Source organism: Entelurus aequoreus, linkage group LG12 (genome assembly GCF_033978785.1).
Source record: "Entelurus aequoreus isolate RoL-2023_Sb linkage group LG12, RoL_Eaeq_v1.1, whole genome shotgun sequence".
In the NCBI taxonomy this organism is placed as follows: domain Eukaryota; kingdom Metazoa; phylum Chordata; class Actinopteri; order Syngnathiformes; family Syngnathidae; genus Entelurus; species Entelurus aequoreus.
This window is the reverse complement of record NC_084742.1, coordinates 72,419,529-72,433,134: the sequence shown is the minus strand read 5'-3', so window position 1 is coordinate 72,433,134 and position 13,606 is coordinate 72,419,529. Positions and strand designations below refer to the sequence as shown.

The 13,606-nt window shown below is 40.5% G+C and overlaps 1 protein-coding gene across 1 annotated transcript in view; it reads right to left on the bottom strand.

Moving 5' to 3' along the window:
* Window positions 1-13,606, bottom strand: part of LOC133661320 (host cell factor 2-like) — a 47,724-nt gene that overhangs the window by 24,544 nt on the left and 9,574 nt on the right. The window contains exons 8-15 of the mRNA XM_062064445.1: window positions 13,015-13,188; window positions 11,453-11,508; window positions 8,077-8,128; window positions 7,963-7,994; window positions 7,764-7,892; window positions 5,757-5,933; window positions 5,392-5,689; window positions 5,257-5,326 (exon numbers count right to left, since the gene is read on the bottom strand). Coding sequence (XP_061920429.1) covers window positions 5,257-5,326; window positions 5,392-5,689; window positions 5,757-5,933; window positions 7,764-7,892; window positions 7,963-7,994; window positions 8,077-8,128; window positions 11,453-11,508; window positions 13,015-13,188 — 988 coding nt within the window. The remainder of the gene's footprint in view (window positions 1-5,256; window positions 5,327-5,391; window positions 5,690-5,756; window positions 5,934-7,763; window positions 7,893-7,962; window positions 7,995-8,076; window positions 8,129-11,452; window positions 11,509-13,014; window positions 13,189-13,606) is intronic.

The window sequence follows — 13,606 nt, the reverse complement described above, 5'->3', positions numbered from 1 at the left end:
TATAGGCGACATATATAAACCCTCGGTTACACAATTTAGTGGTCAATTGTACGGAATATGTATTGTACTGTGCAATCTACTAATAAAAGTTTCAATCAATACTAATAAAAGTTTCAATCAATACTAATAAAAGTTTCAATCAATCAATCAATACTAATAAAAGTTTCAATCAATCAATCAATACTAATAAAAGTTTCAATCAATCAATCAATACTAATAAAAGTTTCAATCAATCAATCAATACTAATAAAAGTTTCAATCAATCAATCAATACTAATAAAAGTTTCAATCAATCAATACATAGCTGTGGCTAAGCGCAAATATGTTCGGCCAACATTAGCACCTTGACGATATTTTGTCAATATTCACTGACTTGGTTCGAGTACATTTTCCAAATCATGCGTTTGATTCAGGAATAAGCTAATGTTGGCTACATGCTAACATGTCGTCCGTCACTACAACTAGTCCTAATGTGCTGATAATGAAAGTAAAGTATAATTGTTCCATTCCACGTGGACAATTGACTTCAATTTCAATGGTCTGTGAATGCATTTTGCTGATGAATGAGCAGTGAGCGCCAGAGATGTGAACTTCACGAACGAACCCAGTCTTTTGAACGATTCTTTTTCAATGAACGTTGAGAAGTGATTCATGCACATGTAAATGTCGCCCGACTGGCAACTGGATTTAAAAATTAACTTTGATTTTTAACTGTTTTTGTTGGTGTCTATACTGTACTGGTATTGTGACGTGGGGGTGGTTCTCCCGGGATGCAGATGGACAAGTCCGGACACAAGCATCTTGAAGGTAGGATATGATGTATTCCTCATAAATCATAGCACAATACAAAAAACAGGAAACAAAGAAAAGGAAAGTGTGCCGATGGCACGAGAGGCTAAGGAACAAACTCAGGAGTGGAGGATTGCACACAGCAAATAACCAAGCCAGACAGTGTGTGGCGAGCAACGTGAATAAGTAGCTCTCTGATTAGTGCCCGGCAGCAGGTGAGTGTGCTGAACACTAATCAGAGGCAGGTGAACCCAATCAGCACCCATGGTAACCAAAACAAACCCAGGGGTGCACAAAACAGGAACTAAGGGAGTCCAAAACTAAACAGAACATGACTAAACAAAACATGATCCAGGTATATACATTTTATTTGTACATCTTATTTGTATCTATTATTAAAATGCTACAAAGTTATGGACAATTCAAATGAGTGACATCATTGTCCAACATGTTGACATGGCACCCAATTATTGCCAATATTTCAGAATAATTCTATTTGTGTAAAAGATTAGTTTCTCATTCCCACATTATCATATAACAGCTACAGTGATTACCTTGCAAAAAAAGGAAGTGTACTAACGAGCAAGGGCTCTTTGAAAAGAACAACTCCACAAGATCCAGCTCCCTTCAAAGGCCATGAATGACATCTTTCATGAGCACTTGCTGTGATTTTCTCACATTCATATTTAATGTAATAATTAAAGATGTATGGTCCTACGATGATAAATGACAATGTGAACACCAAAGTATTGTAATGGAAAAAGGCATGATTGTAATAACGTAGTACACTATATCGCTGCAAAGGACACTGAAGGTGATATCAAACATTGGCAGGATTAAAATTGCTCCATGCGAACATAAAAATAGCATACAAAACATGTCATGATTGAAACTATTTGAGTTATGTGGTGCATCATTACAAAAATATTGAAATGAAAATATATACAAGGATGATTTAAATAGAAAAATAAATATGTGCATTGCTTGATGTCCATGTCTCCTGATAGTACAGTAACACTTTCAGCTGCAGCTGTAAGACACACAAGTCCAGCAAACATTGTCAGGCAGGAAGGACTTTGGTCTTTGTTTCTTCACCTTACACTTAGACCATGTCCACACCAACACTGATACTTAGACCATGTCCACACCAACACTGACACTTAGACCATGTCCACACCAACACTGATACTTAGACCATGTCCACACCAACACTGATACTTAGACCATGTCCACACCAACACTGATACTTAGACCATGTCCACACCAACACAGATACTTAGGCCATGTCCACACCAACACTGATACTTAGGCCATGTCCACACCAACACTGACACTTAGACCATGTCCACACCAACACTGATACTTAGACCATGTCCACACCAACACTGACACTTAGACCATGTCCACACCAACACTGATACTTAGACCATGTCCACACCAACACTGACACTTAGACCATGTCCACACCAACACTGATACTTAGACCATGTCCACACCAACACTGACACTTAGACCATGTCCACACCAACACTGATACTTAGACCATGTCCACACCAACACAGATACTTAGGCCATGTCCACACCAACACAGATACTTAGGCCATGTCCACACCAACACTGACACTTAGGCCATGTCCACACCAACACAGGTACTTAGGCCATGTCCACACCAACACAGATACTTAGACCATGTCCACACCAACACTGATTCTTAGGCCATGTCCACACCAACACAGATACTTAGGCCATGTCCACACCAACACTGATTCTTAGGCCATGTCCACACCAACACAGGTACTTAGGCCATGTCCACACCAACACAGATACTTAGGCCATGTCCACACCAACACTGATTCTTAGGCCATGTCCACACCAACACTGATTCTTAGGCCATGTCCACACCAACACAGATACTTAGGCCATGTCCACACCAACACTGATTCTTAGGCCATGTCCACACCAACACAGGTACTTAGGCCATGTCCACACCAACACAGATACTTAGACCATGTCCACACCAACACTGATTCTTAGGCCATGTCCACACCAACACAGATACTTAGGCCATGTCCACACCAACACTGATTCTTAGGCCATGTCCACACCAACACAGATACTTAGGCCATGTCCACACCAACACAGATACTTAGGCCATGTCCACACCAACACAGATACTTAGGCCATGTCCACACCAACACAGATACTTAGACCATGTCCACACCAACACTGATTCTTAGGCCATGTCCACACCAACACAGATACTTAGGCCATGTCCACACCAACACTGATTCTTAGGCCATGTCCACACCAACACAGATACTTAGGCCATGTCCACACCAACACAGATACTTAGGCCATGTCCACACCAACACAGATACTTAGGCCATGTCCACACCAACACAGATACTTAGGCCATGTCCACACCAACACAGATACTTAGGCCATGTCCACACCAACACAGATACTTAGGCCATGTCCACACCAACACAGATACTTAGGCCATGTCCACACCAACACTGATTCTTAGGCCATGTCCACACCAACACAGATACTTAGGCCATGTCCACACCAACACAGATACTTAGGCCATGTCCACACCAACACAGATACTTAGGCCATGTCCACACCAACACAGATACTTAGACCATGTCCACACCAACACTGATTCTTAGGCCATGTCCACACCAACACAGATACTTAGGCCATGTCCACACCAACACTGATTCTTAGGCCATGTCCACACCAACACAGATACTTAGGCCATGTCCACACCAACACAGATACTTAGGCCATGTCCACACCAACACAGATACTTAGGCCATGTCCACACCAACACAGATACTTAGACCATGTCCACACCAACACAGATACTTAGGCCATGTCCACACCAACACAGATACTTAGGCCATGTCCACACCAACACAGATACTTAGGCCATGTCCACACCAACACAGATACTTAGGCCATGTCCACACCAACACAGATACTTAGGCCATGTCCACACCAACACAGATACTTAGGCCATGTCCACACCAACACAGATACTTAGGCCATGTCCACACCAACACAGATACTTAGGCCATGTCCACACCAACACAGATACTTAGGCCATGTCCACACCAACACAGATACTTAGGCCATGTCCACACCAACACTGATTCTTAGGCCATGTCCACACCAACACAGATACTTAGGCCATGTCCACACCAACACAGATACTTAGGCCATGTCCACACCAACACAGATACTTAGGCCATGTCCACACCAACACAGATACTTAGGCCATGTCCACACCAACACAGATACTTAGGCCATGTCCACACCAACACAGATACTTAGGCCATGTCCACACCAACACAGATACTTAGGCCATGTCCACACCAACACAGATACTTAGGCCATGTCCACACCAACACAGATACTTAGGCCATGTCCACACCAACACAGATACTTAGGCCATGTCCACACCAACACAGATACTTAGGCCATGTCCACACCAACACAGATACTTGGGGCATGTCCACACCAACACAGATACTTAGGCCATGTCCACACCAACACAGATACTTAGGCCTTACTTGCATTTTGCTCGCGCATAAAAAGCGACCAAGCAACAAAAAAGAACATAATGTCGCCTCTTCATTGTAGTGTGTAGTGATGTTAAATACTATATATACTTCATTACACATGTACTATATATTCATTGTAGTGTGTAGTGATGTTAAAGACAATATATACTTCATTACACATGTACTATATATTCCTTGTAGTGTGTAGTGATGTTAAAGACAATATATACTTCATTACACATGTACTACATATTCCTTGTAGTGATGTTAAAGACAATATACACTATATCATTATATCCATGATGAAATGCTTTATAATTCCATGGGAGTTTTGCAGTGGCACACACACGTCCGTGTGCTTTATATAGATACTTAAAGATGCAAAATGGTTTCCTTGGCTCGTTAGTGCGTGCTGATTTGATAAATAATGTAGACTTGACGGCACATGTAATACATGACCATGTTCTAATTCTATGAGTGTTGGCTTTCAGCAGCACATTCACTCTTTAATAATGTTCCCAGGATTGTGTGTAAGTGCAGGCTGGTTTGAAAGATTATGTACATGGTCTAAGGTGTATCAAAATAAACACAATAGGAGGTGTAATGCTGCACCAAGTCAGATATTGTTGCTTTTTTCAGGCTTCTGATTGAACAACATGTGCATGACAGCAGGTGTGTGTGTGTGTGTGTGTGTGTGTGTGTGTGTGTGTGTGTGTGTGTGTGTGTGTGTGTGTGTGTGTGTGTGTGTGTGTGTGTGTGTGTGTGTGTGTGTGTAGACATAGACCATTTTGAAACTACACTTGTGTGGATGGAGATTGTTTTCAGCCCAAATATGTGTTTTATAAAGTGTGGACATGGCCTTAGACAAACTTGAATGATCCACAAGAGAAGTTGTCACCTGTCAGCAGCAAGGCGACCATCAGCACCACAGACATCTGCCTTTGATCCAGCCCGCGCTTTAAAGAGATCTGCCAGGAAGACCAACAGGAAATGGAATTAGGTGGATGGCCAAATAAAGCAGCCTTGCTCCCACCTTGAATCCAGCGGATCTGGGTGGCCGGGCCGTAGCCCTGCTCGTTCTTGGCGGCGATGCGGAAGACGAGAGCCGGGCGGCTGGAGGCGGAGCAGTCCAGATGTGCGTTCTCCAGCTGGTTGGAGCTGAGCGTGCAGGACATCTTGGTACCGCGGTAGATCCGGATGAAGGTCAGTTGGCCGGGACTTTCAGAGCTGGACGAGCGGCTCTTCTTCACCGCCATGTACATTGAATACTCCAGGATGCGGCCTGACGGAGAGGGAGGCGCTTCCCATGTGATGCAGACCACGTCGTTGGCCTGGATGGAAGAACTGCTCCATAACAGAGTTTTGCAACAGCAATGCCAACTCAAGTCAAGGTGTTACCTTGTTGATCTTGACAGCAGAGGGCGCTCCAGGGAAGCCATGTTGGCACGTCTTGAACTCACTGACCTGACTGAAGTCACCTTGGCCCAAGTAGTTGAGGCCCGCCACTCGAAACCTGTAAGTCTGACCTGCAGTCAGCTCCTCCTTCTCTCGCTCTTGGTAGTCCTGAAGCCTCCTCTGAGGGAAGGAGCGCACAGACCATTAATAACATCTTCACTGTGTGGACTATTTTGGCAACATTAATAACCACCATTATCTTTCATTGACATTGCAATCACCAGTATTTATTGTACCACTTCAACGTGGAACATCATTTGAAAGAACAACGGGTATAAATTAGTAACATAATAACAGTAACAAAATAAATATAAATAACAGCAATATAAAATAACAATACAATTCAGTTTTTCTGTTTTAATTAGGTTTTTGTCACCTTTTACACTTATTTTACCGCCACAGAGTGTGTTCTTCTTGTTTTCGTGTCTTTGAAGCATGTGGTTGTATGACAGTTTCCCATTTCTTTACACAGTCTTTTGCATTGTCCTTGAACTCTGTGAGATCTTTGAAGTTGCACTGGCTGGGTAGCAGAGGACAGACAAGGCAGTGCTGCATCGTGTGGTCCTCTTCTCCGCATTCGCAGGTGGTTGGGCCGGTTTTGTAGCCCCATCTGGCCATAGCAGCTTTTGATCGCCCCGTTCCTGTTCTCAGGCGGTTTAGTGTCTTCCACTGGACCCATGGTGTTTCTGACCCGGGGGCAGGTCTTCAGAAGGGGGGATTCCCATGTCAATAGGAGGGGGGTCTTCCTAGTCTTTGTGTCCATAGCTGGAGTCTGGTTTCTTCCCGAGATGTTGTTAGGGGCTGGACATTCTCCTTGACTTCAGACATTAAGCTGAGGGTTCACGTCCATGGAGGAGGTGGCATTCATCACTGGTAGCTTGTGTGAACTCTACTCGGCTGGCAACTTCCCGTCTCACGTCTGCAGGGGCAATGCCAGCGAGGAGATGTAGGTTGTTCAGGTTGGTAGGCTTCAAGCAACCAGTGATCAAGCGGCAGGTGTTCAGTGCTGGGTCTAGTTTCTTGGCATGGGTTGATCTCTTCCAGACAGGACATGCATACTCCGCCGAGGAATAGCACAGGGCCAAAGCAGTACATCTTAGTGTGTGTGCTGTGGCTCCCCATTTGGAATTTGTCAGTTCCCGTGAGATGTTGTTTCTGGAGCTGACTTTCAGTTTGGTGTTTTTGATGTGTTCCTTGAAGGAGAGGGTGCGGTCCAGGGTTACGCCAAGGTAGACAGGGTTGGTACAGTTCTCAAGTGGTGTTCCAGACCATTTGATGTTAAGAGGCCAATTCCTGAGATGGAACGAGCAGACTTGTGTCTTTGCAGGGTTTGCATGTAGATGTTTCGCTAGTAGTAGAGGAGTAGCTCATCTAGGGCTGAGGTGAGGTTTGCTTCTACCGCTTCAAACGTACTCTCTTGAGATGTTACACAGAGGTCGTCAGCGTAGATGAATCGTTCAGTGTTCTGGTCCTTTGGCTGGTCGTTGGTATAGATGTTATACAGTAGTGGAGCCAGCACACTACCTTGAGGTAGGCCGTTCTTCTCTCATCGCCAGCGACTTTGCTTGTTGTTTAAAGTACCGTAACATAGGAGCGCCTGTCTTTCAAGAGGGCTCCAATGAGGTCTGTGAGTTCCAGATCTTTTGTCATCTCCAGGATCTTTTTTTACTAGAAACATTATTTTCCCAAACAAATGTTCCTTCTCCTCACAATGACAACATTTCACTTACATTTATGTCAATGTTCCTGATACTCTGCATTTAACAGTGGATTGTGTGGCCAATTCTGTGTCCACGGTTATGTTAGAACGGAAATGCTTTACTTTTTGTGCGGCCCATTAATCGTTATTTGGACTATAATATTTTGATGATCGTGAACAGCCGAAATGCAAATGTGATTAATTGTCCAGCCCTAGTGTGTACACGTGATGATGACTGTGATTATAGTTACCTCTTTTGTAACAGAAGGCCGACTGCTTGGGGTCACCTGGTGGTTCTCAACAGGCAGATAATAGCAGTGGACCTCTGAAAAGAGGCTTTTAAACACACCTACATCAAACCACAGCGCTTCCTCCGGGCTCTGCAAAAGACTTGTTTTAGACGAAATCTGACACATGAAATCAAAATAAAAGTTCTGGAATACATCTGACCTGGTGTGTCGTCTTCTCAGCCTCATGTTTCTCTGTCAGAACAAAAGCAAACCAGCACTACTCAATCAGTGGCTGTTTGGTGAATTCACATGTATACATATCTGCTGACCGCACCTGCCTGGGGCTCCACCTGGCTAATGGAGGACTTTGCCAGGTTGCCGTGCTGCTGTGAGCCATCGTGCGATTGTGAAAGAAAAGCCACCATAATGATTCATTTATTGCAGTCATTTTATCTTAAAGGGGAACTGCACTTTTTGGGGGAATTTTGCCAATCATTCACAATCCTTATGTAAGACAAGAACACATGGTTTTTTTTAATGCATTCTAACTTGTAAATAAAGGCTCGCAAGCCTATGAAGCGCTCTAAAAACATCCAAATACCTCAATCATTGTTTTATATACATGATATAAGTATATATGTCATGTAGTAACATTCATAATAACATGTAATATATACATGATGTAAGTATATATGTCATGTAGTAACATTCATAATAACATGTAATATATACATGATGTAAGTATATATGTCATGTAGTAACATTCATAATAACATGTCATATATACATGATGTAAGTATATATGTCATGTAGTAACAGTCATAATAACATGTAATATATACATGATGTAAGTATATATGTCATGTAGTAACATTCATAATAACATGTAATATATACATGATGTAAGTATATATGTCATGTAGTAACATTCATAATAACATGTCATATATACATGATGTAAGTATATATGTCATGTAGTGACATTCATAATAACATGTAATATATACATGATGTAAGTATATATGTCATGTAGTAACATTCATAATAACATGTAATATATACATGATGTAAGTATATATGTCATGTAGTAACATTCATAATAACATGTAATATATACATGATGTAAGTTTATATGTCATGTAGTAACATTCATAATAACATGTAATATATACATGATGTAAGTATATATGTCATGTAGTAAAATTCATAATAACATGTAATATATACATGATGTAAGTATATATGTCATGTAGTAACATTCATAATAACATGTAATATATACATGATGTAAGTATATATGTCATGTAGTAACATTCATAATAACATGTAATATATACATGATGTAAGTATATATGTCATGTAGTAACATTCATAGTAACATGTCATATATACATGATGTAAGTATATATGTCATGTAGTAACATTCATAATAACATGTAATATATACCTGATGTAAGTATATATGTCATGTAGTAACATTCATAATAACATGTCATATATACATGATGTAAGTATATATGTCATGTAGTAACATTCATAATAACATGTCATATATACATGATGTAAGTATATATGTCATGTAGTAACATTCATAATAACATGTAATATATACCTGATGTAAGTATATATGTCATGTAGTAACATTCATAATAACATGTCATATATACATGATGTAAGTATATATGTCATGTAGTAACATTCATAGTAACATGTCATATATACATGATGTAAGTATATATGTCATGTAGTAACATTCATAATAACATGTAATATATACCTGATGTAAGTATATATGTCATGTAGTAACATTCATAATAACATGTCATATATACATGATGTAAGTATATATGTCATGTAGTAACATTCATAATAACATGTCATATATACATGATGTAAGTATATATGTCATGTAGTAACATTCATAATAACATGTCATATATACATGATGTAAGTATATATGTCATGTAGTAACATTCATAATAACATGTAATATATACATGATGTAAGTATATATGTCATGTAGTAACATTCATAATAACATGTAATATATACATGATGTAAGTATATATGTCATGTAGTAACATTCATAATAACATGTAATATATACATGATGTAAGTATATATGTCATGTAGTAACATTCATAATAACATGTAATATATACATGATGTAAGTATATATGTCATGTAGTAACATTCATAATAACATGTCATATATACATGATGTAAGTATATATGTCATGTAGTAACATTCATAATAACATGTAATATAGGGACGGTATAGCTCGGTTGGTAGAGCGGCCGTGCCAGCAACTTGAGGGTTGCAGGTTCGATCCCCGCTTCCGCCATCCTAGTCACTGCCGTTGTGTCCTTGGGCAAGACACTTTACCCACCTGCTCCCAGTGCCACCCACACTGGTTTAAATGTAACTTAGATATTGGGTTTCACAATGTAAAGCGCTTTGAGTCACTTGAGAAAAAGCGCTATATAAATGTAATTCACTTCACTTCACTTCACTAATATATACATGATGTAAGTATATATGTCATGTAGTAACATTCATAATAACATGACATATATACATGATGTGAGTATATATGTCATGTAGTAACATTCATAATATGTAATATTTACATATTTTGCTCATTTTAAACATGCGGCGGAGTATTAATTTCACAGACTCATCACAATGTTCGCTTTTCCCTTTTAACAACAACAACACTACTACTAATCACGACTACTCTGGGACAAATAATGATCCAGAAACTTCTATTTTTGAGGCTGAATATAAGGAGGATGATCTACAAGTTTTAGAAGCTGTGTGCTAAACATATGCATCTTTAGTCAAACACTAAGCATCATGTAGCAGTATTGCTAAATGCTAAACAAGAACATAATAAAACAACCACTTACTGTGCAATGTCTGCTCTCACTGGGACAAAGACTGATGGGATGTTTATATCTTCCCGTTTGGATGACGAATTAATCATAATTCTCACAGAGTAAAAAAAAAAGGATTCACAAACAAGCGTTTTTTGTGTCTTTCTCGCCATCTTTGTCTTTAAGTTGGATGTCAAAGTTGACCAACTTGTGGGTTTATGTCCACAACCTTCTACTATCCAGGTGAGAGGCATGATTTATCATCTACAATTAACTTTCAGCAACTCAGAGGCCTTGCAGCAGCTCAATATGTCAATATAGCAGCATAAGCTAGTTAGCTCTCTGTGATCACAGCGCTGCTTAAAGTAGTTCCTTGGCGTTAGCGCTTATAATAACAATGTTGCTATTACTTGTTAATATTCAGGACACGACATGTAAATGGAGTATTGTTGGCGGGTTTTGGATGTTTTTTTTAAAGTAATGCTAAATTGTCTGTAGTGCTTTACTATATGTGGAATGTTCAAAGCCCTTTACATTATACATCACATTCACACACTGATGTGGGCGCTAACCCCAAGCCGGCAGGAGCAAGCATGAAGCGTCTTGCCCAAGAACACAATGGCCGTGACTAGAATGGCGGAAGCTGGAATGGAACCGGACACTCTAGCAGTATTCTCTTAGGTGCATTGTCAGCTAGCCCGTGCATGCTGTATGTGAGCAGTTACAAAGCATAGAAAAAGAAAAACATGTGTGTTGTTGTCTGACATAAGGATTGTGACTGATAGACAAAGTTGTATAAATAGAAGTACAGGTAATGAATTCAAGTCAAATACCTGCACTGACGTGTTCTCTTGTTCTTCAGTGTTGCATTCACTTACACTCTGGAAATCTGAGTTACAAGCGTCAACATTTAGCAGGCTGTACATTTGTCTATGTACAAACCCCGTTTTCATATGAGTTGGGAAATTGTGTTAGATGTAAATATAAACGGAATACAATGATTTGCAAATCATTTTCAAGCCATATTCAGTTGAATATGCTACAAAGACAACATATTTGATGTTCAAACTGATAAACATTTATTTTTTGTGCAAATAATCATTAACTTTAGAATGTGATGGCAGCAACACGTGACAAAGAAGTTGGGAAAGGTGGCAACAAATACTGATAAAGTTGAGGAATGCTCATCAAACACTTATTTGGAACATCCCACAGGTGAACAGGCTAATTGGGAACAGGTGGGTGCCATGATTGGGTATAAAAGTAGATTCCATGAAATGCTCAGTCATTCACAAACAAGGATGGGGCGAGGGTCACCACTTTGTCAACAAATGCCTGAGCAAATTGTTGAACAGTTTAAGAACAACCTTTCTCAAGCAGCTATTGCAAGGAATTTAGGGATTTCACCATCTACGCTCCGTAATATCATCAAAGGGTTCAGAGAATGTGGAGAAATCACTGCACGTAAGCAGCTAAGCCCGTGACCTTCCATCCCTCAGGCTGTACTGCATTAACAAGCCACATCAGTGTGTAAAGGATATCACCACATGGGCTCAGGAACACTTCAGAAACCCACTGTCAGTAACTACAGTTGGTCGCTACATCTGTATGTGCAAGTTAAAACTGTCCTATGCAAGGCGAAAACCGTTTATCAACAACACCCAGAAACGCCGTCGGCTTCGCTGGGCCTGAGCTCATCTAAGATGGACTGATACAAAGTGGAAAAGTGTTCTGTGGTCTGACGAGTCCACATTTCAAATTGTTTTTGGAAACTGTGGACGTCGTGTCCTCCGGACCAAAGAGGAAAAGAACCATCCGGATTGTTCTAGGCGTAAAGTGTAAAAGGCAGCATGTGTGATGGTATGGGGGTGTATTAGTGGCCAAGACATGGGTAACTTACACATCTGTGAAGGCACCATTAATGCTGAAAGGTACATACAGCTTTTGGAGCAACATGTGTTGCCATCCAAGCAACGTTACCATGGACGCCCCTGCTTATTTCAGCAAGACAATGCCAAGCCACGTGTTACATCAACGTGGCTTCATAGTAAAAGAGTGTGGGTACTAGACTGGCCTGCCTGTAGTCCAGACCAATGCTCCCTCTAATGTGTCATGTGTGTGAGCAAACGCACAAACACTCTGAGCATTCAGTGGAATACAGACGTGCACACTGTGGTCATACCAGCAGCACATTTGTCTCAAACCTGACATAACAATTTAAATGTCCTATTATTATAATCAAGTGACTAGTCAATTTCAAGAGATTATTTTCTAATAAATGTGATTTGGCCCACTTAGATATTGTTTTTCTTTTAATCAGCTATGCACTATAGTATTTTATATTTACATCCAACACAATTTCCCAACTCAGGTTTGTATATTTGTCCCCACTTACCTTGACTTTTTCTCTCTCCATCTGCTGCCGACCAATCCAGCTGTTTGGCTGGCGGGTTGACAGGCTGAATCTGGAGGAGGTAGCAGTCTGCTGCAGACACGGGGCGCCACGCCACATGGAGCATGCTGACAGTGGACTTGATGAGCATCACCGCATCCGAGGACGATGGTCTATCTAAAACAAAATCAAAGATATTGCACGTTTAATCCCCTCATTGTACCATTACAGTGGAACCTCCATTTACCACTGCCTCCATTTGCAAATTTGACCAAATATTAGATGGAGCCAAGTATGTCTGTGTGTATGAACGCTTCACTGCTTCATCTTGTGTCCCACTGACAGCCATTTTGTGCTTACTTGTATTGAAGAGAATGAGGAAGCCATCTTAGTACCAAATCAACTTTTGATTGCTGCCCACTGCTCCCAAGGGTGATGGGTCAAATGCCGAGGACAAATGTCACCACACCTAGTGTGTGTGTGTGACAATCATTGCTACTTAACTTTAACTTAACTCTTTTCTCTCCCCTTGTGAGCTGCTACTTTTTAACTGTTTATTATTGTCGCAATATGGTTGTTAAAGTTAAGGATTTTT